At 41.1% G+C, this 24,702-nt stretch overlaps 1 protein-coding gene across 1 annotated transcript in view; it reads left to right on the top strand.

Annotated features, from left to right (window-relative positions):
• ripor2 (RHO family interacting cell polarization regulator 2) overlaps window positions 1-24,702 on the top strand; it is a 60,438-nt gene that overhangs the window by 16,406 nt on the left and 19,330 nt on the right. Inside the window, exons 2-6 of the mRNA XM_035681109.1 lie at window positions 17,226-17,346; window positions 20,714-20,869; window positions 21,031-21,109; window positions 21,934-21,957; window positions 22,442-22,495. Of these exons, the coding sequence (XP_035537002.1) occupies window positions 17,226-17,346; window positions 20,714-20,869; window positions 21,031-21,109; window positions 21,934-21,957; window positions 22,442-22,495 (434 nt within the window). The remainder of the gene's footprint in view (window positions 1-17,225; window positions 17,347-20,713; window positions 20,870-21,030; window positions 21,110-21,933; window positions 21,958-22,441; window positions 22,496-24,702) is intronic.

Consider the following 24,702-nt stretch of genomic DNA (forward strand, 5'->3'; position numbering starts at 1 on the left):
ACCAGCAGGTCAAAGTTTGTAGTTATTCAGGGACATCTGTATTGATGTTGGATGGATTGTTTCGGAATTGTATACAGATATTCATGATTTGCATCCTAATGACTGTGATGATCATCTGACTCTTTATGAGGTTGACATTTTTATTGTAGATTGTTATTGAGATTTATTTGATATAAACTATCAACTAGATTGCCTTAAAAATTTGGTACAGACGTTTGTGGTTCCCAGAAGGATGATTTGTAATGTTTTAATTCATTTAAAGGTCACAGTTTTAATTATTTGTCCAAAACTTTGGTTTAAACACCTGCAAAACTAATGACATCAGCCTCAGCTGTACTTTGTGTTAAGTGTTTATTAGCAGATGAATACCGTAAGCATTATATCTTTTTTAACATGCTAGTCTTTGTGTGAATGTTAGGATGCTGAGCTAAGCCTTTATCTCAAAGCAACGCTGTTTGAACAATACTCCTTAACTTAAAAACTATAAGTCCAGAACTCAAAGATAGTTGAACCATTAATCTATCATCCAAAACTGTTTTTTTTCTATCAACTAATCGATAAATCAGCTTATTGTTCCCACTCTAGAATAACCTCACTGGCCTTCTCTCTCAGTTAATTCAATAGAGGCAGATAATGAAGGCTATCTAAATATCAAACCAAAATCAGAAGGAGAAATATTACCTGGAAGTGCGTTGTGCTGGCAGCCATGATAAAGACTTTAAAGTCTATCAACGTCTCACACTCGGAGCACTTGACCTTTTCCTTTTCCTCAAGAACACCCACTTGCACTTCTTGGGAATATTGCCTGCCTCTGTGTGAGTGTGTGTGGGTGGCTGTGTGTATGTGTTGCATGCACATACATATGTCTTTCCATCTGTGAGCATATGTGTGGTTTTTTTGGGGGGGAAAACCGGAGGCCTTGCATTCTTACAGGAGGAGTGCCTCCATAAAGTTTTCACAGCTGATAGTTATTTCATAAGGAGTGTAGGTTGCAGAAAGTTGAAGTGCTCCATTGGGACGGGGAGTGAAATGATTTCACTTTTTTTCCTGCCGCTCTGGATGGAGTGTTAAATGATAAAGATGATTTTAAATAATAAAGTAAAAACCTCCTGCTGTTTTTTATGATCCAGACTTCCAAATTTATCTCAACCCCCAGTCTGCGCCTTGGAAGCTGCTTTGATATAACCCATAACTGGTAAGAGGTTGATTTTGTTCTGGTTCTTTGATGAAACTTTAATTATCCCTGTGGGGAAATTGGGTCATTCTGTTCATAGATACAGGAGACCATTGTTTTGATGTGTCTATCACAGTGCATACAAACTGGTATTATTTTTGAAGCGGAGTTATTTCTCAACTTCTCACACCTCTCGTGCTTGGAGCAAGTCTGTTGGGGCAGAGTGATTCATCACATGCAGAGTTAACAGTGACAAACCTGCATGTAGATTATAGTTTAGTGACACCGGAGTCTGATAAAGAGGCCGTCCCGTCTGCTCTGAGTCAGAGGTTATCTGGTCTCGAGATGATGGTCTGGCTTTGCTCGCCTGTTCTGACATGTCCTATCCTACAATCACTGCTTCCTCAGAGAGGGTGGGAGGTACTTTATGGGGGCTGGGAATCTCTGGTGTTAAGAAGCTGGGGTGTGGTTGTTACACTGGGGTTAAGTGCTATGTAGAGGGAGGGGCAGAGACAGGGAGTGGAAGGTTGACTTGGACAGTGGAGACGACCAGCTGGAAGGAATGAGCACTGGAGGTGGGAGGTGGTATCTCTGGGGAGTGGGAACTGAGATGGGAACAGACGAAGAAGAGATGAAGAACTTAAAAGCGTCTATGATCAATATTTGTATAGTATATATAAAATGACAATGTGCCAGCGTGAGAGGGGTCACTCTTAGTGACGAACCTACAGAGAATTATCACCCTCAGAGCTGTAAAGCAAGGTTCAGCTCATTGTTTAGCTGTCCAGCCTGCAACTTTACTGTTTTGGTTCACTGATCTTGTAGCTTTGTTCATCAATAAAGCTCTAAAAACTCATAGTATGCTACCTTCTCAGCACCAAACGTCTGACCCCTCTTAACTTTTGCCAAAACTAATAACATTCCCATCAGCCTCAGCTGTACAATATGTTTAATGCTAACTAGCAAATGTTCACATTCTACCACTGATGTTAATCTAAGGTTTAAACCAAACACTAAACATTGTAAACATTATAGATTACATGATAAACACCAGCTTGTTAAGCATTGTCATTGTTACCAGGTTGCCATGGCAACCATAGCATTCAAGCTCAGTATCCCACAGCCTCACAGAGCTGGTAGGATGGCTGTAAACCCTTGTCTTGTTGTCCTAGGTGTGAGATAGGCCCAGTTGACAGTCGTTTTCCTTCTTCCTGTGTATGAGTGAGTGTAGTACAGCAGTAGCATTAGTAACATTAGTCTGCAGAATAATTAGCTAGAGGGTTGAGCTGTCCTGAGAGACAGCAGAACTTTGTGGGTCGATGGCTAAAGTAGTGCTGCTTTACCACAATCAAGAAAAAAAAACACACATAATGGCTTAGAGAACTGATGTGAATGAGAGTAAGGAAAGTGCTGCCTACATCTAGGCCACTGGCGGTTACATGTTTATCGTGTGAAAGTCAGCTTATGGAGACAGCACACACACACACATACTGTAAGTGTGTACTGTAATGTGTTTGTGTGTGTTTTTTCTCTGCCGACCGCATGAGTAAGAGGCAGTGATGTATGAAAAATGATAACCGGAACAATTTATGTGTTGCTAATGGACTAATGAGTGTCCAGCTTTAAGTGTGTGGGGGTGTGTGCGAGCCATCCATTGATACGAATGGTTGCCGTCTTACCCTTTTCCATCTTTTATTATTATTTTTTCCCCATCCACTGGTTGCCTTCCTCCTCGCTTACAACATAATCCTCTGTGTCTGTAACTCCAGTCCCTTCCCATCTGTCCACCCCCCCCCTTTCTCCACTCCTCCTCCATACAGAGAATTTATGGAAGGGGGTTTGAACCGTCCTCACCCCTCTCCTGTTGTCTCCCGAGCAGATCATCATTCTTGGCGTCTGTGTGTGTCTGTGTGTGTCTGTGTGTGTCTGTGTGTGTCTGTGTGTGTCTGTGTGTGTCTGTGTGTGTCTGTGTGTGTCTGTGTGGGCCTGTGGGGTAGAGGTGTGTCCCCATTAATCCTCTCCTCCAACTGTGTGGCCAGGCTACGAGGGGACACATATGCACCACATGGCACATGCTCCACACCAGGCGTTATGTGCGACACATGATATTTGACATACTGGCACACACACGCACGCACACACACACCTCTGGCCGGAGCAGCTGGGAGCCGTAGCAGCATTATGATTGCCATAAGCGTTTTAGGATCTTAAGCTGATAATCTGTCTGTTTTGGTATTTTGTGCGCTTCCTCTGCAGCGTCCAACAGCTGGAGGAGACACTATTGGTTCACGTCTGTGTGTCATGATGGTTTTATGTCTTTGTTTGCCAGCATGAGAACAACACGCAGACACAGTTTTTGTGTGTGACACATCCAGGGGCAGCAGTCGTGACAGGTTTCTTCAGTTAAAAAAAGTTGAACATGTGTTGTCAAAATTGTGATGGATCTCTCAGCAACAATCACTGCTGCACTTTTCTTTCCAGCCTCCCACATCCTCTGTCTCGTGCTTTTTTAGTTGTTATCTCTGTTGCCTCTCGCTGTTCCACCTCGCTGTTTGTGCAAGTTTTGTTTTTGACTTTTCATCTCGCTCAGTATACAGAGCGCTGGATTTCAGGGCTGTGATCACATCTAGTTCCAGACATATTGCAACTTTTGAGAGAAGACAATTTTCACTCTTGTGATTGGTTTCTTCTATCACAAAGTCAGGTTTTCGGAGGCACAGGAAAGTGGCTGTTCCCATTACCCAGCTGCCTCAGGGTGGCCATGACACACAGCTGTGTGATGACAGATGAATTAAAGAGGAGGGAAGGCGGGGGGAAGGGATGACAGCGCTCTTTCGTCCTGTGGCAAGTCGTTGCTGGTGATCAATCTTTGAACTCGTGCAATAAAATATGTCCTTAAAGCTTGTAGCTGCCTGATGTGACGATCTGAGTACCATCTTAACCCAAAAATGCTGCGGTAAAATCCAATAGATAGGGTCAGAGCTAAATTGATTAGTCGACTGAGAGAAAATGAGTCTACCTAAGTAATTGATTAATCATCTCAAAGGGGCACTTAACTACATATGTGGGCCAGGTAAGGGAGTTTGAACAATGTGGGCATTTACCAGGCAGCAAGTGTCCAATGCTAAATCAAGTTGCATTATGGGATTTGTAGGATGTCGTGTTTTTCGGGAGCTTGTCTATGCCGCTTCAATCTGTTTCTTAATGTCTCCCAACTTTATGGAAGACAAGTAATAAATTCATGGACTACCCTTAGTTATTTAATGCAGAACATTTGTAGGTTGCATATTCTCTAATGTGAATATTAGGAGCACCTTGAGATCTAGGAAATTGCAAGGGCATTTGGCAATTTAAAAAGATAATCAAGTCTCTAATTGATAATGATAATCATTAACTGTCGCCCAAAATGTGTTACTGCAGGATGGCCTGGGATCACTAAATGTCAGAGTGAAAGATGGATTTTTTTTATCCGTGTTGTAAAAGGAAAAGGTCAACCTAAATTAAATTTCAATTGTGAAATGGTATTAGGCCTTGTAGATCCATCTCCATTTAGATATGAAATGATAGATAAGATGTAGATATGATGTATAATTTGCTTGGCTTGATTATGTTGCTCACGATTTATCTGAGCCCTAATTATACTGTAGGTGCAGAGTTTTGTGTGATCATTATTGTCTGAAATGATAAATCACACTTTAAGTGATTCAGCTGCATGTCCCTGTAAGCACTTATGCTTAATGGTAGCCGCTTACATACACATATCCAAAGAAATAAATAACATTCAATATTATGGACTCGCAGGTTAAAGCACAAGGCTACAGCACGTGGGGAACATTGTGTGTGTTTTTGAGTGGCTCTTGACCTTTTTTGCCTGTCCTCTCCTCTCTCTCCATCTCATCTTCCCTTCCTGTCTTGATCTTAAACTGCAGATAAACGCCAACATCAAAATGGCAGTAATGTATACAGCTGGGCCAGATATGTGCTACCAGTGCAAGTGAACAGCTGTGTGTGTGTGTGTGTGTGTGTGTGTATATAGGGAGGCATGGAGGCAGGTGAATGAGTTCACATTAGGATCAGCTTTTTTAAACAGTGCAGTGGACAGTGTATCAGTGTCTGTATAAGTGCTTATCTGCAGCATCGTCCACAGGATGTACGGGCTTGCTTGTTCTCTCCATCAGTGTCTGAATCATCCTTGTTTCTGTCATTGTTTTTCTCCCACTCTGTGTCTCTGCTGTCGCTGTTTGTGTCTGTTTTTTTTTTTTTTTTTATTACTCTAGCTTTTAAGTGATGACTGTGCGCATGTCTGTGTGCAAATTTAATGTATATCGTTGTTTGATTTCCAGTCTAATGCTTCACAAATGGCCATGGTAGCAGATCTTCAAAATGCACTTCATATCTCATCAGAGCCCCGCTCCCTGCTGAGTCTTTACCCCAAACAGCATGATAATCTTTGTAGTTAGTTGAAATATTTAACTGTGAAAGCGCAGTTTAGGGAGAGGAGGAACAATTGTCCCCTCTGGTGTTTTTCTGTGCCAGGAAGAACCCGTTTCAGGAACATGTGGTAGTGTCTTCTTGAGTCACTTTCCTTTCTTGCTTCAACCTTTCTCCTGTCGTGTGATTTTCTTTTTGCTCAGCCGTTCAGTAAATTCTTATTCTGCTGTTAACATTATGGTAATGGTTTGGTCAAGGCTGCGGGAAGAATGAGTGGGACATAAATCCACCGTGACTTCTGTTTGTAAATGACACCCACAGTGTTCAATGCATTGTTGGTAAGGGAGCCTGTGCTTCTATGGCACACTCTCCCTCACCAGCAATATGACCAGAAAGCATTAGGAACAAAAGACATGAGGACGTGGATATAGGCCATAGTACATTTGTTTGGCTACTGTTGTCGAAGTATCATACAATTGTAGCATAAAATTGTTGTTTTCCGAATTCAAAGATTACATTTTTCATAAATTTTGTCTTCTTTAAACCATTCGAATGTCTCAAAAATAAACAGCCATGTCTTTATTTCTAAAAATCACTCATAGCCACGATGCAAATTTGTTTCGCAATTTCCGAAAAATGTTCAGGGTATTGTCAGTATGTTAGTCTTTAGCTGTGTCCCGAAACCCAGGAGCACACCTCTCAGTCCTCGCACCTTCCCCGTTGAATTGTTACAATAGCTGGCTGGTTTCCCATGGTCAGCTAATTCACACACAGTTGTACAACACTCTGAGCTCGTATTATCACAGTGGCAGCTATCAGTGAAAAGAATGTTGTCTTTCGCTGCTAAAAATAACAAATGGAGCTGAAATAACCGGCAAAATCCTGTTTGTATGGTAACTGCATTCCAGCGCTGCAGCATAGGTGGTCACGTTCAATCAGAGTCGCACATAACGGACAAATGAAAGAAGTAGAGCAAGTGAGAAACTGGTTCTCATGCTGGCACAAATGCAAGTGGGATACTAATACTGTCAGTCAGACACGTATCAGAGGAATATGCATGGCACATTGTGAAGAGATGGGAGAAGAGAGAGAGGGGGGGTTGGGATAAGAGGAGATTCTTTCCGTCTCTAACAGTTAGAAATAGCTATTGGTGACGTTTGATGCATTTCAGGGCTCATTTTCTAGTTTTCTAGTTATTTTCTACATAGGCAATGTAGCCAGTGCGGCTGGAATACGTTTGATTGAGGAAAATGTTTGTGCTCTTACTGTGCTGATAATGTTATTCATCTTCACGTATATAAGGAGCAATTTAATAGTTTTCACTTGCTCTCTTGAAGACAACAAGGTGGTCAAGTCTGTCTTACTTCCGATCACTGCTGACTGTGGTCACAGGTTGCCTTAGCCTTTGAGCCACTAGCCTCAAGCAGAAGTGAGAAGCAGGCAACAGACGTCTGTTAACCTCACTTATTTCTAACTGCACACCCTGAGATGTTTTTTATTGTCAAACTTAGTAGTAGTCTCGAGACCCAGCCGGCGCTGACTTAAGTGACATCACTTTACACACAGGCTCAGTACAACTTTATTTCCACATATGCAGTAGTACTCCCCAACACCTGCAAACAGACAAGAGTTCTCTTTTAAGTTGCTCTTGAAGTAGAGGCAGACAGACAGCTGGATGAACTAACCTTCACAAATATGACTGCGAGTCTGTGAGACTTTCAAAAAGTTTAGGTGGGCTCCGCCTCCAGCCCTTGATGGTTCGTACAAGCTCAGCAAAGGCTTTTCTAGAAGTGGGATCCACGTCTACTGGAAATCCCTGCAGCCAAAAATGCTGTGTTCAAAAGCTACATGCTGCGTTCTGGTGTCAGTGTCTGGAATCAGTTAGACAGGTCTACATGTTTTAAAATATGAACTGAAACCCAGACATCAGTGCATTTGATTGGCAGCCTGTGTTTGATACTGCTGTGTGATATGTTTTATTTGCTCTATTGTTTGTTTATAATCCCTCCAAAGCAGTATTGATACTGAGTGGATCATCCAGGTTGACATGGCGTCTGTTAAGCACTATCAGAGTTGCTGATGATAATGTCATAGCACTACTAAACTTTGCTGCAGCGTTTAATGACTTTGTCGTCAGTGTGTGGATGCTCGAGTCAGCAAGAAACACATCATGTGCTTGTGCATTAAGCTCCTGTTTTTTTAGCTGTTTCTGCTTTCCACTGTAATGTCTAATAATGTATTAAATGTTATAAAAATCATCTTTGAGTCCATTAATCTGGATTGTGCATTAACTGGTGTGGCTTACTGTTCTCACAAGTGATTACACGCTGCTCTCCACTGCTGAAATGTCAGCAGCAGCTGCCTGAATTCAGTCCAGACACGCCTCAGTTAATCTGATCATCTGTACATTTAAATGCCACTCTGTGTCCTGGCCTCAAATTTTCTGCATGCACTGCCCCACAAGGACACTGATGACCTATATATCTGAATTTGAGTGACTATAATCGCAATATAACAATATATGGGGACATTTGATATACTTACACTCACGCTGGGTTGTAAAGAGCCTTTGAGAATTGGGGATATGTCACAGAGGTGGCTTAAAACTAGCTTTGGTTCTTGTTAAATACAGTGGCTCATAGGAAAAATATAACAGTAAAGAGAAACGGGATCATATCAGGCCATCACTGACCTAAAATACTCATCCGCCCTCTAAAACCCAGAACTGAAAATTAGATTTCAGTCAGTCAGATTTCATGTTTGCGTGTGTGTGTGTGTATTTCTGCAGCTTGTTGGCAACATTTCTGACCTGTCTCGACTTTCATGTGACGGAGCTGGCATTGGCCTCTTTTCACATGCGCACACACACACACACACACATACAGACAGCACAGACTCTGTTTGATTCCCACACTTTGGCACTCACACAACCATCACGTCCCCTCTGCAACCGCATCAGATGACTGAAGGGCCCATCAGCTGATTCTGGTTAAAATTATTTATAGCGCCTCCACCAGTTTAATGTTGACCTGATAAAGCTCTGGTTGTTACTTTTTTAGTTAATCATTCGCCATGTCTGAGATCCGAAGAGTTGGATTATTTGGCTCAGGATTTCATGCAGCTTGATTTTTCTGGTCAGAGAAGGTCTTGAAACACAGGCTGAAGCATAATTGAATAAAAGAAAACAACCTATGTGTCAACCCTAGTAAACCAATGAGATACCATTTTAGTTAGTGAGCTTTAGAGGTACTGATAGGTGGATTATGTTAACTTTGACAAAGGCAGACTATCTGTCTCCCCCTGTTCAGTCTTTATGTAAACTAAAGCTAACCGACCGCTGGCTTAGTTTCATAACCGTATGCAAGTAGTATCGATCTTCTCATCTAAGTTTTGGCAAGGGAGCAAATCAAACTCCTTTTCTGGCTTCAAAAGCTCTCTCTTGGTAAATCTACAAATCTTTGAGTGTGTGTGTGTGTGTGTGTGTGTGGTGTGGTTGTGTGGTGTGTGTGTGTTTGTGTGTTGTGTGTGTGTTTGTGTGGTGTGTGTGTGTGTGGTGGTGGTGTGTTTGTGTGTGAGATGTGAGTCTTCATTTGTTGTTTTTGTCAAACATAAGCGTTCACCACCACTGTGGCCGTTCAGAATGACTAGAGGTGTTGTTCACGTCTGTAGAGATGACTATTGACCAAGCTATTGATTCTCTTTGTACCTGAGATGTTGTCGCTGCATACCTGCATCACACAGGATGTGTTGAAATTTCTGTGCTGCACATTGTTTCTTTTGTGTGTTTTGTCTGTGCAATGGGACCGCTGGTGACTCTTAGTCTTTAGTCACAGTGTAAGAATGTTATTTATCATCCTATAGGTGATGGAGAAGAGGTGACTACAGCCATAACAGGGTCTCAGTTTTCAGGTTCAAAGCATTTGGTGAATGACTGAATGACAACCAGGTTAAGTGATTTACAACATCGAGAGAGAGAGAGAGAGAGAAATATAGTTTACAGCTACCTATGTGTTTCAAGCAAAAATGAACATAAACCTTTTAACAGGGCCAACATTAGCATTCATTTGGTGTTGTTTTTGTGTCCACCTGATGAGTGTACATTCAATGTTCACTCTCCTTTTTTGCTGTTTTTTGGTCCCCAGTAACTACTGAAGGAAATGTGTCTGCGTCTTTAGCTGCTAAATGATCCACTATGTTCACCACCTACTCTCTGTATGTGTATGTTTGCAGTGCTGAGCTGGTAGTGTTCAGTGAATTATTACAGCTTTATCACTGGGAAAAAAAGTGATACAGCTGAAAAAACAGCGCTGATGAGTGAACAAAAACCAAAATGAGCTGAAGGATGTTAAAAAGTTAATGAAACTGAGGGGATGTGCAGAATTGGGTGATAATTGTATGTGGGTTTGTCACTACAGGCTTTCATACAGTCATTTAATCCATTGTGATAATACCAGCCTTAATCTCACCTAATATATACATCAAACTTTCTCCAGGTCTGATCTCCTTTTCAAAGTGTTTTCTGTCAGTGAGTCGTCACAGAGAGAACTGAGCTGACTGTTCTGTGAATCATCCTTATTATAAAAGGTGTTTATTCGGGACCTCACAAGGTGATATTGGCATGTTTCTCCTCAGCAATATCATCCTAAACCCTCCCATCATCCTCCCTTTCCCTTTTTCGTTTCTTGCCCTTTTAGCACCTTTGAGAAGCTTTTTAGTGAAGATGAATAAGCTCTCCTTCCTCAGGAGAAACTTGCACTTTTCCTCGGCACTGAAAATAATGAGACTCCCACTTCCTGAAGTCATAGCAATAATGGCCAAATCCTGAATTCAGTTAAGAAGCAATATCATGATCTTTCGGCTGTATGGTGCTGTTGAATTACATTTGCATGAGCACAGCTCTGGTGTCACCTTTCATAAACATAACTGTGCTTGTTATTTATATGCCTGTGTGTGTTCTGCAGGCAGATTTGTCAGTGTCACACACTTAACCTGCAGGGAATTTTGGATTTTAAACATGTTCTTTGCAAAATGGTCAACAGGTTAATAAGACATGTGATGAAAGTGGGATTAAAACATGCTGCCTTTCATCTCCAAATTAATCTTGTGCACTTCATGCATGCATGGAATAAGATCTGAAAGAGTTTAAGGGAACTTTTCATTTTCATGCACTCTTTCTGTAGTAGTAGCATGCTAAGTAGACCAAAGTGAAGCTGCCTTAGTTTCGTTTTGACTGCGGTTGAGAGGCTCATAACAAAATGAAGCGCTTCAGTAAAACTAAATCAGGCTCTGTCAGGTTTCTGGCACTCTTGATTTAAATTCAGGATTACAGAAAAAGAGAAAGACGGGAAGAAATAATCGTGTGTGTTTTGGCTCTGGGACGTCAGCCTGCAGCCAGTTTTATCCCAGTTTGGAGCTGCACCAGCAGTTACCCTCCTCACTGAACCAGTTCACACAAACATATACTCAGTGTAGCACGAGATATAAATGAGCAGCTTTCAGGCACACGCTTGTAACCAGCAGGGTGTGTTGGAACATGTTAGTCAATTTCCAGTCAAATGTAGACAGTATATCATCACTGTAATCTCTTGGATTTGTTCTGTTTCAACAGCAGCCTTATTTGTTAGTATTTTGTAACTACACTATCTTTTTATACACTTTCTCCTGTCAAGTCTCATCATCTCCTGGCTGCTTTATTCTTTAATTTCTGCCTATTTTTATCTGCACTTCCTGCCATATTAAATACAAAGAAGTAAAATTAGAAAGGAAGAGACAATAAAAAAGCTGCTTAACGAGGCTTTTGATTGCGTTGTGGACGCATTTAAAGCAGCGTCTGTAAAAGATCTGAATATAAAAAAACGCTTTTTCCAAGTGAAGGATTGAGGCTTTAAAAGCCTCGGCCCTGTAACACGAGGGTGTGTGTCCTACTTTTTGGCAGTTGGCTCATAACCGTTGTTTTATGTAACACACTTCATCCCATTTTGTCTGCTGTTGCCATGGTGAGGCTAATTTATACCGGCATTAAGAATTAGGCTCCTGTTGTTAACATGAACTGCAGGCTGAGGCTGTGTTTTCTTTTTTTACACATAAATACACACTCATGCACACACACTGTGTTGGAGGATTATTCAAGAGTTAAATGTGTGTATGTGTGTGCGTGTGTATAGTCGTGCAGCTGTTTGGGAGTTTGGGAGAGTGAAGTGGGCACAGGGAGGATGAGTGTGTGTGTTCTGCGCAGCAGACAAAAGCTCAGAATGATTGATGTGATTATTGGTGTGAAGAATTTAGGGATGCAGCAGTGTTTGTTTACGTACACTGAACATGCAAAATATTACGGCCATAATCCTGATATTGAGTTTCAGCCTGTTTTGCACATTTTCATTGCCTAAAAATTATTTTCTAACTTGTCTGTTTCCCCTCATATTTGTCTCTCCCTTCATAAAGGAAGAAAAGTTCTTCCAGATAATAGAAATGAGAGAAAGGAGAACTTACTGTATGGCTTTTACTTTGGCTCACCTCATCAGTATTATTCATGGAAAGAGGAAAGGTTTCCAACATTATTTACAATCAATATGTATTTGCATCAAAAGCTAACAATAGAAACTCATGATGAGAGTGGGAAGAACAGAAAAAAACAACAACAGAAATAAATGAAGAAGAAAGTGAGTCAGGCTGCCATTTCAGAGAAGACGGGAGGTGACCTCGTGGGAGAAATGAAAAATCTATTCAAATGTCTGAGTCACCTGAAAACAAACCCCCAAAGAAAGTGTGAAGTTCTGTGTTGGTGCTGCTCTGTGTCCACTGTCTTCAGAGGACACTACATTTAAGGATCCTTCCAAAGTTGCTTTCCAATTTCTGTATTACAGTTCCAAATGTTTAATATGCAGCTGTCAGCCAGCAAAAGACTTCCTCCTGCTCTGTTCACAATGCCTGCTGGAGAAATGTAAAACAAGTAACAGTAAACTTGCAAGTTGATTAACCTGCAAGCTGTAGTGTTAGCCTGACTACCCCCGTCAGTCACATGACCCTCACCTTGCAGATCGTAGCCGTCCGTCGAGAGGTTTCTGTCTTCCTAGCCTGCTCGTCCGGTTGGTGTTGGTCTCTTTCAGCCAAGAACAATGGCTAGATCCCTCCTTTCCTTCTTCCTTTCCTTCAACCTGTCTTACCTTAAGACACACTCTCTCATTCACTTATCCAGTCTTTTCTCCCACAGCTCTCTCACACACACACACACACACACACACACACACACACTCAGCGCTGGGACTAATGCATTAATGCACATGGACCTTGGAGAGCTAACAACAAATTGAGATTACATCAGGTGTCCTGCTCTCTCATGCCAGTCCCCTTTCACTGTGTGTGTGTGTGTGTTGTGTGTGGTCTGTTCTGTGGTGTGTCTGTCTGGTGTGGCTTGTCCGTCCTGTCTGTGTGTGTCTGTGTCCAAGCCTCAGCTCAGCATACTGATCAATCTAATGCTCATATATTCCACAAAGAAACACACTCATACACCTCGTCGAGGGCATTTACGGCTGTTAGCGTGAGAGCGCCAGAGAAGAAAGACCAGTGAATGGACTGACTGGCAGCTGTATTCAACAGGGGTAACGGCTGGCACCAAACCAGAACACACTGCGAGTTGGCATTGTTGTTCCGTCCTGAAAGCCTCTTTAGACGAGATGAGCGGTGACACTAAGAGGTGCAGAGGAAAGGTTTTATGATTCAGTGGTTGAACTCAGCTCTTTGTGAAAGAGTGTGTGTGTGTGTCTTTTATATGTGGGGAACATTGATTCAAATGAGTTTGTTTTGTTGGAGCTTGCTGAGGCTGGGAAAGGTTTCGGAAAAATCCAGAAGCCCGGAGTGTGAACATTCAGCAATACCACTCATGACACAATATTTTCTGCAAAAACACATCAATAGAGTAAAAATGGGCTATATGACTTGACAAATTTACTCTTAAACCCATAATATTTTTTAAAAATCACTAATGGAATATATATATTTAATGTAGAGCTGCAACCAACAATTATTAGCTGATTCATATTTTTGTCTATAAAATGTCAGAAAATATACTGACCTGTCTAAAACCCAAATATATTCAGTTTACTATCATATATGACGACGAAAAGCAGCTAATCCTCACATTTGAACCTAGAAACAGAGAATGTTTGAAATTTTTTCTTGTAAAATTTAATTAATCATCAGACTAAAATGATCAGCTGATGTTAAAACACAGGTTTTGGCTTCATTACTGATGGAGAAAAGAGGTGAGATAATTATCTTTTTATAATATGCCACATTTATCCAGCAGTGGGTGGGTGAGTCCCTGATAAATGAATGTAGGACAATCACTGAGTTAGTTTCATACAGGCAGTATGATACTTTTGTGAGTATACTGTAACTCTGAAGTAAATATGAGGCTATTTTCCAGTTTAATTAGTGTCAGTCCTTTTATTTCTACTTGTATTCTCTGATGACACTAAGTCTGCTCTGTGTTAGTCCCTCGGGTCCTCATCACAAACAAGAACTACCTGCTTGTACTATTTGGGAACGTCAGGGTATCGAAGAGACTTGAAACTGAACAGCTCATACCATCTGGTGTCATTGTGTTTTAGTTTTCAAGTGTCCACATCTTCTCAACCTTCATCATTTTGCTTCGTCTAAAGCTGCAGGAAATGTTCGGGAAAAGGCTGAAGTGCAGGGAACAGTGCCCAGCTTGTTCTGTGATTACCCAGAGAGCATTCGGTAACAAAATGTACCATCACCCGCCACCCACTGCTCTTCTTTTAGGAGAGTGAGTCAGAAAGTCAGAGAGACAAACATGGAACGGCAGAAAACTGCTGTTGAGAACCAAAATACTTCAGAGCATTAGGGCAAAATGCTGCTAACTGTGGTTCGGGGATAATGATATTACTGATTAAAGAATAATATCATTGTAATATGATCATATAAATTTAAATTTCCTGTAGTCCAAATGAACAATTCTGAGCAAGTTGTGACTAAAAACCATGCACTATTAGTCCATAGCTAGCCGTGCTACGGTGCAGCTTCTGCAGCTGTGATACAATTGTGATATTGTTTTTAACATATTGCCTGGCGCTAGCTGTGGTTAGCTTTCAATTCAGAAACTAAATCCAAAGAATCTTGTATATAATTTAATGGGCATAATACCAGCCTGTAGAACCAAACAAGGGTATATTTTTGGCTGCATCCAACCAATCGAACCAGGCCATGCTGTTCCAAGCCATCCATCCAGCCAGTGGTCCCGATGATTCATTTACTGAGTCACAGCCATCAGAGTCCTCAAGTGAGCTAGCGGCTATTAATAGCCTGAACAGTATCAGTCTCACCAGCCTATTGTCCCCCCCAACACATAACAAGGCTCTAGTCTTTCCTCGAGCCCCGTGCCGGGTCTTTGTGAGGCTGTCTGTCACACAGGTCAAAGGAGGGGCTATCAGGTTGCTCAATCACTTGTAGCACTGAGGTGTGTGTGTGTGTGTGAGTGATGACAAAACAAGCCATACAGAAGTAGCCTGTCCTCTGGAGACAGAAAGACAGATGGATCAGTGAAAAAAAAAAAACCCTAACCCACAAACAGAGTGACATGCACCGCTAGAAAAAAAACCAACTATGTTTTGCTCGTCACTTCGTTTGCCAAAGTTGTTTAACTGGTAACGCTGCGGGACGGTTTATGTCGTTTGTGTAAGGAAGAGGAGCAGACACTGAATACTGCGGCTTCACAGGCTGATTCCTCTGCTTGTTAGTGGAGTTTAATTTGATTTGACAAATATGTCTCTCTCCTGCTGGCCTTTTCTGTGTTCACCATAGTTTTCCTCCAGCTCAGTTAGGAGGTGATACAAATTAAAAAGACAGAAATTAGTCTCCTACTTCCTCACTTCAGTATTTACATTAACATTGAGGTCAGTATGTTGAGTTTCTCAGGATTTCCATCTGTGTATTTAACTTATATGTATTTGGGTTGGGTAGTTTTGGTGGATTTGGTGTGCACGTATTATGTGTAAAAGTGTGGCAGTAGACTAAAGCTGTGTTTCCCTTTTACATACAATCTTTATGTATACCATTATAACAACGCACAAACTATACATTAAGTTTATAGTATGGAGTTAGGACTTTGTGTAAGCGTTTGTTGAGTGTTGGTGCGGACCAGATTCAAGCCCTCATATTGGCATATGTGCACCTTGCTGAAGTGTATCTTCTCCAGCTGTTCAGCAGCTGACACTGAACCTCGGAGCTGCACGTGGAGTGGGGGTTGTTACCAAAATGAGGATTTCACTTCATGGAGTTCTACAGTATTGATATTATTTTAATTTCTCTTAGTGGTTAAAGAACAAAACTTAACAAGAACTGTGGAGAAATGAGGAAAATATTTTGATTTAGAGCCGCACCGATCAGACTTTTGTTTATTTTGCAGTAACTTTTGGGAATGTCTGTACCTCACTGCATGGAACTCAATCTTTTTTATTTAAGTTGACAAGAGGCTAGAGATTGCTATGGCACTAAAGGCAGAGTTGGCAGCCCGTCGTGACTCAGTGAATGTAATGTTGATGAAAATAACCCCCTGTAGTGTTGTTAGGTCATGTCTGTGCAATACCTGATCTGCTTTATAACTGTATTTGAACTGTATATCAGTATTGGCGCCAGTACTGCAGCATAGTGGTGCATCCCTGCTGTCTGTCATTAAGCAGTTTTAAAGATTCACACTTTAAGTTTAAATGCCAACCCTCTGCCATTAGCACCACAATCTGTACAAAATCATGCTAGTTGAAGCTGTGATTCAGAGATCCCTCTGGGCACTTCATCTCTGCTACATCATTATCCGACAGCTATACGTGAACATTTCTCTGCCTATTTTCAGCTTGTTCCCTAAGTGCCCACGTGAGTCATTCCACATCTCCAGCTTCAAAAAAGGTCTGAAGGTCTCAAATCTGACAGGCTGCTGCTGCTGCTAAATATACACACACTGATAAAAAGATGTCTTAACTAATAGGAGAAGCTGATTAGATAACTCAGCCAGTGGATGGTCTGGATTGGTTTTCTTGGAATGTATTACACATAAATTAGATATCGAGAAGGCAAACGTGGCCTTTAAAGCAGATCTGTGGTCAAATCCTCAAGTATGTTGTAGCTTCTGCTTGTACCTCATCTGTGGCTTTTAAACAGCTGTCAGTCTGATAAATTGCATTTTTAGAGTCTAACCTTTAGTTTAGGTAGGAAGTATGCAAGTGCACACCACACTTAAAGGAAAGTGACAAGAGTCATGTTTTGTGACACCTGCCTGAGGAAGGAAAACATGAAACAGTAACAGTTGAGGTATGTTTGCAGTTTCATAGTGACAGGTAGGCCAGAGGAGTCGAGACATGTTAACGCAGGCTCCGAATGCTGCTCATCCACATTGCACGTGGCAAGCTTCACCAACAGTGACTGTATTGTTATACAATGCTCTATGGACTCTAGTTAACCTTTCTGTTGCCGTGGTTTGGGTGTTAATTTAGGTCAAAACATGTTTTCATTGCATCTGTGATGTATTACTGAACCCTGATATACTTGGCGTCCAAATATTATCAGTGGATTTGTATGTAATCTATTTGTATGTCTTTTTTTCCAGGTGTGTCATCTCGTGTCCCGGAGATCATGGCGGCCGGCACCCACTCCCCCGGAGGCCCCAACGGTATAATACGGAGCCAGTCCTTCGCCGGCTTCAGCACACTACAGGAGCGACGCTCTCGGTGAGCACAAATCTTTAAAACTGTTAATGTATGGTCAGCTGATGTTACTCATTCCTGAAATGACAATTGAGGTCGATACATGATGGAACAAATGTATCGCAAAACTGATCTTCCACCGCCAACTTTAAAGTGTCCTCAGAAACAGTATTGATTTGGAGGTAAAGCTCTTTCACAGTAACTATTTTACTAGTATGTCAACATTTAATGATGGCCATCAAATTAATAGTTAACATTAGTTCAGGAATTTAAGAGTGGTTTTTATCATTATAGCATCCTTAAAGGGGTATTGCACTGGTTTAGTGTTATTTTCTTACCACTTTGGTTTTTAGAAATCAGAAATCCATCACTGTCACCGGACCTAGATATAAAACATCACTTACACAGAAATAAGGAATTTACTGACTCTGAAATCTGGTGCCAACCTTCATGATATTCAGCGAGCCACAGCAAGTCTCAAGATCCCAGAGAGGAGCCAAATTCTTAAGGAGTGATCAGCACGCTGTTGTATAACCCAACAGCTAACTCAGTTTTCTGATACTTGTTTCATTCATAGCCAGAAGTCGAGAAGTTAGAGATTGATGAGTTTTTCTCAAAATTATCTGTGTTCCTCCCTCGTTGACTCATCCGTGAAGGCTCTCACTCCATCATCACAAGACGAAGCCCTCTCACATCCCAGAAATATCTCTTTACGATCTCAGACTTTTAGATGTTGACGCCTGGTCCTCCTCAGCAGCCCTGGTCCTGCTGAGAGAACCTATTTGAAGATGTTGTTCCCTCCTCTTTTCTCTCTGCTCAGACAGTGAATGGGGTAATTGGTTGGAATGACTCGGGTGTGTGGGCGACTGACAGCGACTGACAAGTTACCATTCTGATAATGAGCGAGGTGGAAAGCTACAGAGATGTGGCTTCTGAGGCCACTGGATTGCGTTAGCGTCTGTGTGTGTTATCGAGCAAGCACCATGTGTGTACCCATGTGCATGTTTTGTTTGCATTTACACATGCATGCATACTGCAGACTTGTGTATAAGGGTGCAAATTCCCAGTCAGTGTGGAATTGAGTTAGCATCTATGTATATGTGTGTTTCTCTGCCAAGAGAACCTTCTACACTACAGCTTGCGTGACCCCAAGGCTACGTAGCGCTCTCATTCAGGGCTGCCCTACATTTATGGCAGATTAGCTTATTTTATGCTGTGTTCCCCCGCACGCAGGAAGACGTGGCACATTCCAACTTGTCGAGCACTAGAATTGGTTATCGCAATGTCCCTGAGATGACTCTGGGATCGTTTCGTTAAGTCTTGGGGAAATGTCATTTGTCAGCTAAATCTGTAAGGGTTTTAAAAGCTGAGCGGGTAAGATGAGCGTGACCTAAAATGGATTGATGTGAGGAGAGACAGGCTTGTGATGTGGCTATACTGTGGAGAAAAATTAGATTTTTATTTTATTTTAACATAGATACTAAGCTTAGATGTGGTGCTGAAACCATTAATGAAGTTCTCAATCAACAAGTTTGATGATCTATGAATCGTTTTTATTAATGTATCAGGTAAAAATGCTTCCTAAATATTAAGATGCTGTTTTTCTCTGTTTAATTTGATAATAAATTAAATAGTTTTTGAGTTTTGCACTGTTGAGACAAGACAAGCTGTTAAAAGATTTTACCTTGTTGTGATTGTATTTTTTTTCTGACTGATCATTCAATCTGAAAATAATTGACAGATCAATCGATATTGAATATAATCGTTAGTTGCAGTCCTGTTCAGACTTCAGACATCAGGATATTGAGAAATGATCAGTGTGTGGGTACATGGTTTCCACATTTGTAGAGCTGTAACAATTAGTCAGTTTATCAATTAGCTGGTCAACAGAAACTTAATCAATCTAAAAATAAACAAATTTGATAATAGATTAATTGTTACGGTCCTTTTTCAACCAGAAATACCATTTATATTTGATGGTTTCAGGTTCTCAAATGGGTGAATTTGCTGCTAAATAATGATAAAATAAGACATATGATCATGTTTTCTGATGTTTTCTAGTCCAAACAATGAATTAATGAATCTAAAAAATAATCAGAAGATATATTTATAATGAAAATAATTGTTAGTTTCAGCCGTACCCTTTTTGTACACATATGATACCATTTAAAGGAGCCTGTGTCACTGACTTTCATACAAATATATCCACTAATGAGCTCTGTTTAACTCTATCCACATCCCCCCCCTTGAGTCAGTCACATTGTTGTTGTTCAACTGCTGGAGGACTGTGGGGAAGAGGGTGAAGAACACTTGAATGTCATTGATTGCCAGGAGTGTGTTTGTGCCTCAGTGTGTGTGTTTGTAAGTTCACTCCAGCAGAAGATAAATGGCAGCCTTACTCAGGTCAAACACAGAAACTGGGGGGTGGGAAGCACATGTTTGCATGTGTTCTCAGATATGTGTGCGTACTTGTGATTTAGCACATCCCTGTGATTGATGAAGAGGTTCACTGCTGAAGTTATGCTGTTAGTTTCTGTGTGTGTGCATGCTTGACAGGTTTTAGCTGACGGTACGTGGATAATATGTAGTTTAAATGTCTCAGTCCTGTGTGACTGAGTTATCTTGGTGTGAACAGACACGACGAGTCCTCACCATCCGACAAATGAGATGAACTCATGCTGAGACTGGCCCAAGGGCTTGTTGGGCAGGTTGCTGTAAAATAATAAAATATGGGATTTTTAAAGTCTGCCCCCCCCCCCAAACACAATTGAGACTTAAAGACCCCAAATCCCAATTTGATTTGGGGTATAATCATGCTCTGAGCTTTGGAGCTACAGTTTTACATCATTTTAGAGGCTTTGGGGGATGGAAACAGGAAGTGTAATGTTGCCATGGAGTCAGTTAGTTAGTTGTGGGCTCCAACATGAACCCCTTTTGTATTTGCCTGTATTTTTTGGCACCCATTGAAAGTATGCTGAATTAGCTACAATTAGCTATTAGCAGTTCCTTTTTTCAGTTTACTTATGGTTGTACAGACAACTATCACTGAATCACTATGAGCCTGAGAAAATCTTAAAAACAAGTTCTTCAGTTATAAGGAGCGTCCTGTTTTCTGTGATTTCTAAGCGGATCTGTGGATGTTAATTTGTGATGGAGACTGAGAAGTACAAGTCACACTGAATCTAAAAATATGTATCATGTTTGTGTGTTCAGATTTGACTGAATTAAACTTTTTTAGTTCTCAGTAGATGAGGATTGTATTCCTATATCCTGCTGTTGTTATGAAAAGCAATCTCAATGTGTTTGTGCAGTGTGATGAACATTTTCAGACAATCCGCTTACACGAGACCCTCTATTGTACTCACTAATGTGTGTGTCTGTGTGTGTGTAGGTGTAACTCCTTCATGGGGAACTCGGCGGTACAGAAGAAGCCTCAGTCCAAGCCAAAGAAGCCCCACCTGTCAGGACACAAGGGAGGCAGCAGCTCCAGAGAGCCGCAGCCCAAAAGACTGGAGGAGGTTTACACTGCACTCAAACAAGGCCTGGAGTGAGTAACCCATACACTGATGTACACTTACTGTGTACACACACTTCACTCTGTCAAGCAATGACAAACGTCTTGCTGCAGGGATGTCTTAATGTCCCTTTGAATCTTTTAAAATTTGTATTAAACCCTGATTGTTTTTTTCTTCCTTTTTTGTCCTGTAGTGAGTATCTTGAAGTTCATCAAACAGAGCTGGACAAACTCATGTCTCTGATGAAGGACATGAAGAGGAACTCTCGCCTGGTGAGAGGCTGCACATCAGTTTAGCCCTGCGGCCTGTCTTACCCACATCTAACAAAGGAATAGTTTTACATTTTAGGATGTACACTTACTTGCTTTCTTTCCAAGACTGAGATAAGAAGTTTGATACCTCTCTTGTGTCTGTACTGTAAATATTGATTTACAACCAGGAGACCGTTAGCTTGGATTATCATAAATATTGGAAACAAGGGGAAATAACTGGCCTGACTCTGTCCAAAGGTACGAGGTATCTGCATACCAGCACCTCTAAAGATTTTATTACCTTGTTTTATTACCAGAGCCAAGCTGTTTCCCCCTGTTTGCTATAATGGATGCTATGCTAATCACTAAGCTAACCTTCTGCTGACTCCAGTTAAATATTTAGTGTACATGCATGAAAGTAGAATAGATCTTCTAATTTTGCAAGAAAGCAAATAAGTGTATTTCCCAAAATGAGACTATTATTTTGAAGAAATATACACTGTTGCTTATGTCTCACAAATATCTGTGTATGAAAGCAGCAAGAGCGAAAGTTTGCACATATGTTTAATTTTTAATTTTATTGATAATACGTCACACACAATAATAATACATCAACTTTATCGTCACAAATTCCCACACGGCAAACACATTTTGATTTGTGACAATACACACAGTCACACACACACTTACTATATGCAGAGTTGAGGCTGCTACTGAAAGAGGCGTATAATAGGATCTTCCTTTTGATGCCACAACTACAGTCTGCTTTGCATTACTTAAGCAGACTCAGCTGTACTGTCTTTCTGTACTAACTGTGTGATTGCGTGTGTGTTTTCTCTCTCCAGGGAGTGCTATACGATCTTGACAAGGTGAGCTGATGGAGGGGAGGGTCTACTGTAACAACCGCTCCGAGTTTGATGTGTCTTTGATGTAAAAAAAAAAAAAAAAAAACAAGACTTGGAGGGAAAAACAGTTAAAGGCAGAAAAATGGAGGGAGAAATGAGTGTAGGAATAATGCAGGAAAAAGGATGAAGATGAGAAATGTGTGATTGGACAGGAGATGACAGCTTGAGAGGGATAAGCTGTGAGATATTTCCATATAAAGACAACATATACCATTTAGCTAAACATTTTGCCAACTTGTGACATATACAGTATTCAAAACAATATGCAACCGAGAGCTGAATAATTGGTCATTCATGATCACAAATGTCACTTTTTTGTAAGCTCAGGTTTGAAAACTGTGCCTCATTATATCCTGTAGTATAGACATACAAATCACTATGTTTACAGCTTTCAACCACATATATGTAATATACAGTAAATCATTGTGTTGTCTCTGTCTTCCTGCAGCAAATCAAAACTATTGAGAGATACATGAGGCGTCTGGAGTTTCACATGAGCAAGGTAGGAACTGCTGTGATGGATTGATATTGTCAATATCCATAAAATATCTCTTGAGTCTTTAGTCTTTATTTTCTGCATTTCTGTGCTTCGCTTGGAAAGCATCCATTAAATGGTGCTGAAGATTTCACATCTCAATACGTCCTTTCACTTAAGTTTCTCTCCACATCTGTGGTATTGACAGTCACAATTGCACCACAATGCTGGCGCGTACAGTATTTCCACCTCTTTTAGAGCAATAGTTACTGGAATATATTGTTGCATATTTGCTTTCTTGCAGAGAATTTCATGCGGGAATTAATACTATTCTCATATCTGTCCGTGATGTACAATCTGTATAAATGTACAGTGTAAAAACGACTATTTCTTGTGCAGACAGAGCTAACTACCAGCACACAAGGCGATTAGGTTAGTATAAAGACTGTAAATGGGGGGGGGGCACATCTAACCAGGCTTTATCCAAAAGTTTAAAAAAAAACCACTCCTAAAGCTTTGTTTTTTTGGGTGCAGATTAAACAAATATATTAAAAATATTAAATAAGTTAGCAGATTTTGTTACCTTTGCATAGAGCCAGGCTAGCTTTTGCCCCCTGTTTACAGTCTGTATGCTAAGCTAAGCTAACCAGCTGCTCACGTTTTCTCGAATTTTCTCACTTCCTGCTTTCATGTTGACGTTATGAGTTAAATGGCAGTGTTAAGCTGGAGATATGCTTGCTTTTTAACCACTCTTCCGCATTCATTACTGAGGCTCCAATGGGACGCAGGATACACGAGGCGGCCATCATGCGAACGCGTCTTTAAAAGCAAGTATATCTCCAGCCTTAGTCCACGCTCCACTGACTTTGTCGAGCTGGCTTCAGGCAGGAGTTTTGCTGCCAGGCAAGGGCAATATTCTGCTCTTCTCTGGTTCATGTGTGGACGTATTAGGGACGTTTCCAGCTGTTTTAATGCCAAGAGGGAAACTTTTTTCTTTCATCCCTCCTTTGTAGCCTCCTGCCTGGTTGCCAGTTGGGAACATTAATCCCCTGCAAGGTTGTGCAGCTCTGTGACTTTTCTTCCACATCCCCTTCTGTAGTCCTGTAATGGTCTCCCTCGCTGTGCGTCAAATCAGACGTGACAGCAGGCAATCAAAATACACACCCCCAAACAACGGTGCAGCTATAAAGGTAACCATAGTTACCTGAAGACAGAGTCTTTTGAAGTTCTAAGGAGCACAGAGGAGCCATCTATTGGCTGACCGTAACCCCCTTATGTTCACATGCATCCGGACGGACAACAACGAAAAAACAAACACATGTAAAGAACAATATGACAGACGACATAGAGAGAGAGAGAGTCCTTGGACAGATTTATAGCTCACAAGTGTTTCTGAAGGGTGAAGGCAACGGTAAATCTGGGTCAGGGCAGTTACTAGGCTACAGTGAGGAGCGATTGACAGTGATTGAAGGGTCTGATGAGGATGAAAATAGGTGAGGTTGTCTTAGAAACTCAGGATATTCATATGCGTGCATACTCCACTTTGACTTTGGTTACAAAGAAAGAACACGAGCAGATTGAGTGCTTGTTCTGTCTTGTGAGGTTGTCACAGGATGCAGTTAAAACAAACACACTCTCGAAGCCTTTCTACTTAACATCCAACACGAAGCTCTTCTGTTCTTTCAGGCTCTGTGCAAAAAATAGATTTGAATGCACTTGTAAATATTTGAGAGAGTGACTGATTTATCTTGTCAGGCAGGTAAAAAGCCTCAAAAGTCAAAGCGTGACTAAAAAGTAAGTTAAATCTTGCACTCTCTGTGCTCTTTCTAAATATACACCAGTGCTCCCCTTGCTAAACCCTCGTATTTTCATTCACCGTCTGGCTTTGTGCGGGTTATTGGCTGTTAATAAAATAGTTTAAATAAATTCTCAAGCCTTTGTATTGAGATGTGAGTTTTTCCCCTGGCGTTTCTCTGTAACAAACTGTATTTGATTTGACTGCAAGAAGTGGTCCTGTAGTGTAGCACGTGTCCTGACTTTTTCCTAACAGAAGTATGATGCGTATAATATTCTTTTCAAGTGAATTGTAATTTAGTTATAAATTTGAAAGAGGAAATGCGTACTGGATTCACAAACAAAACCAATGCCAGTTCAAAGTCGACTAGCAGCCTTGAATGCCCCCCTGCTTGCCCTGTAACATTTACATGTATTGGTTTTACACACACACACACACA

This window comes from Morone saxatilis, unplaced genomic scaffold, assembly GCF_004916995.1.
Source record: "Morone saxatilis isolate NCDOM2014 unplaced genomic scaffold, NCSU_SB_2.0 Contig9, whole genome shotgun sequence".
In the NCBI taxonomy this organism is placed as follows: domain Eukaryota; kingdom Metazoa; phylum Chordata; class Actinopteri; family Moronidae; genus Morone; species Morone saxatilis.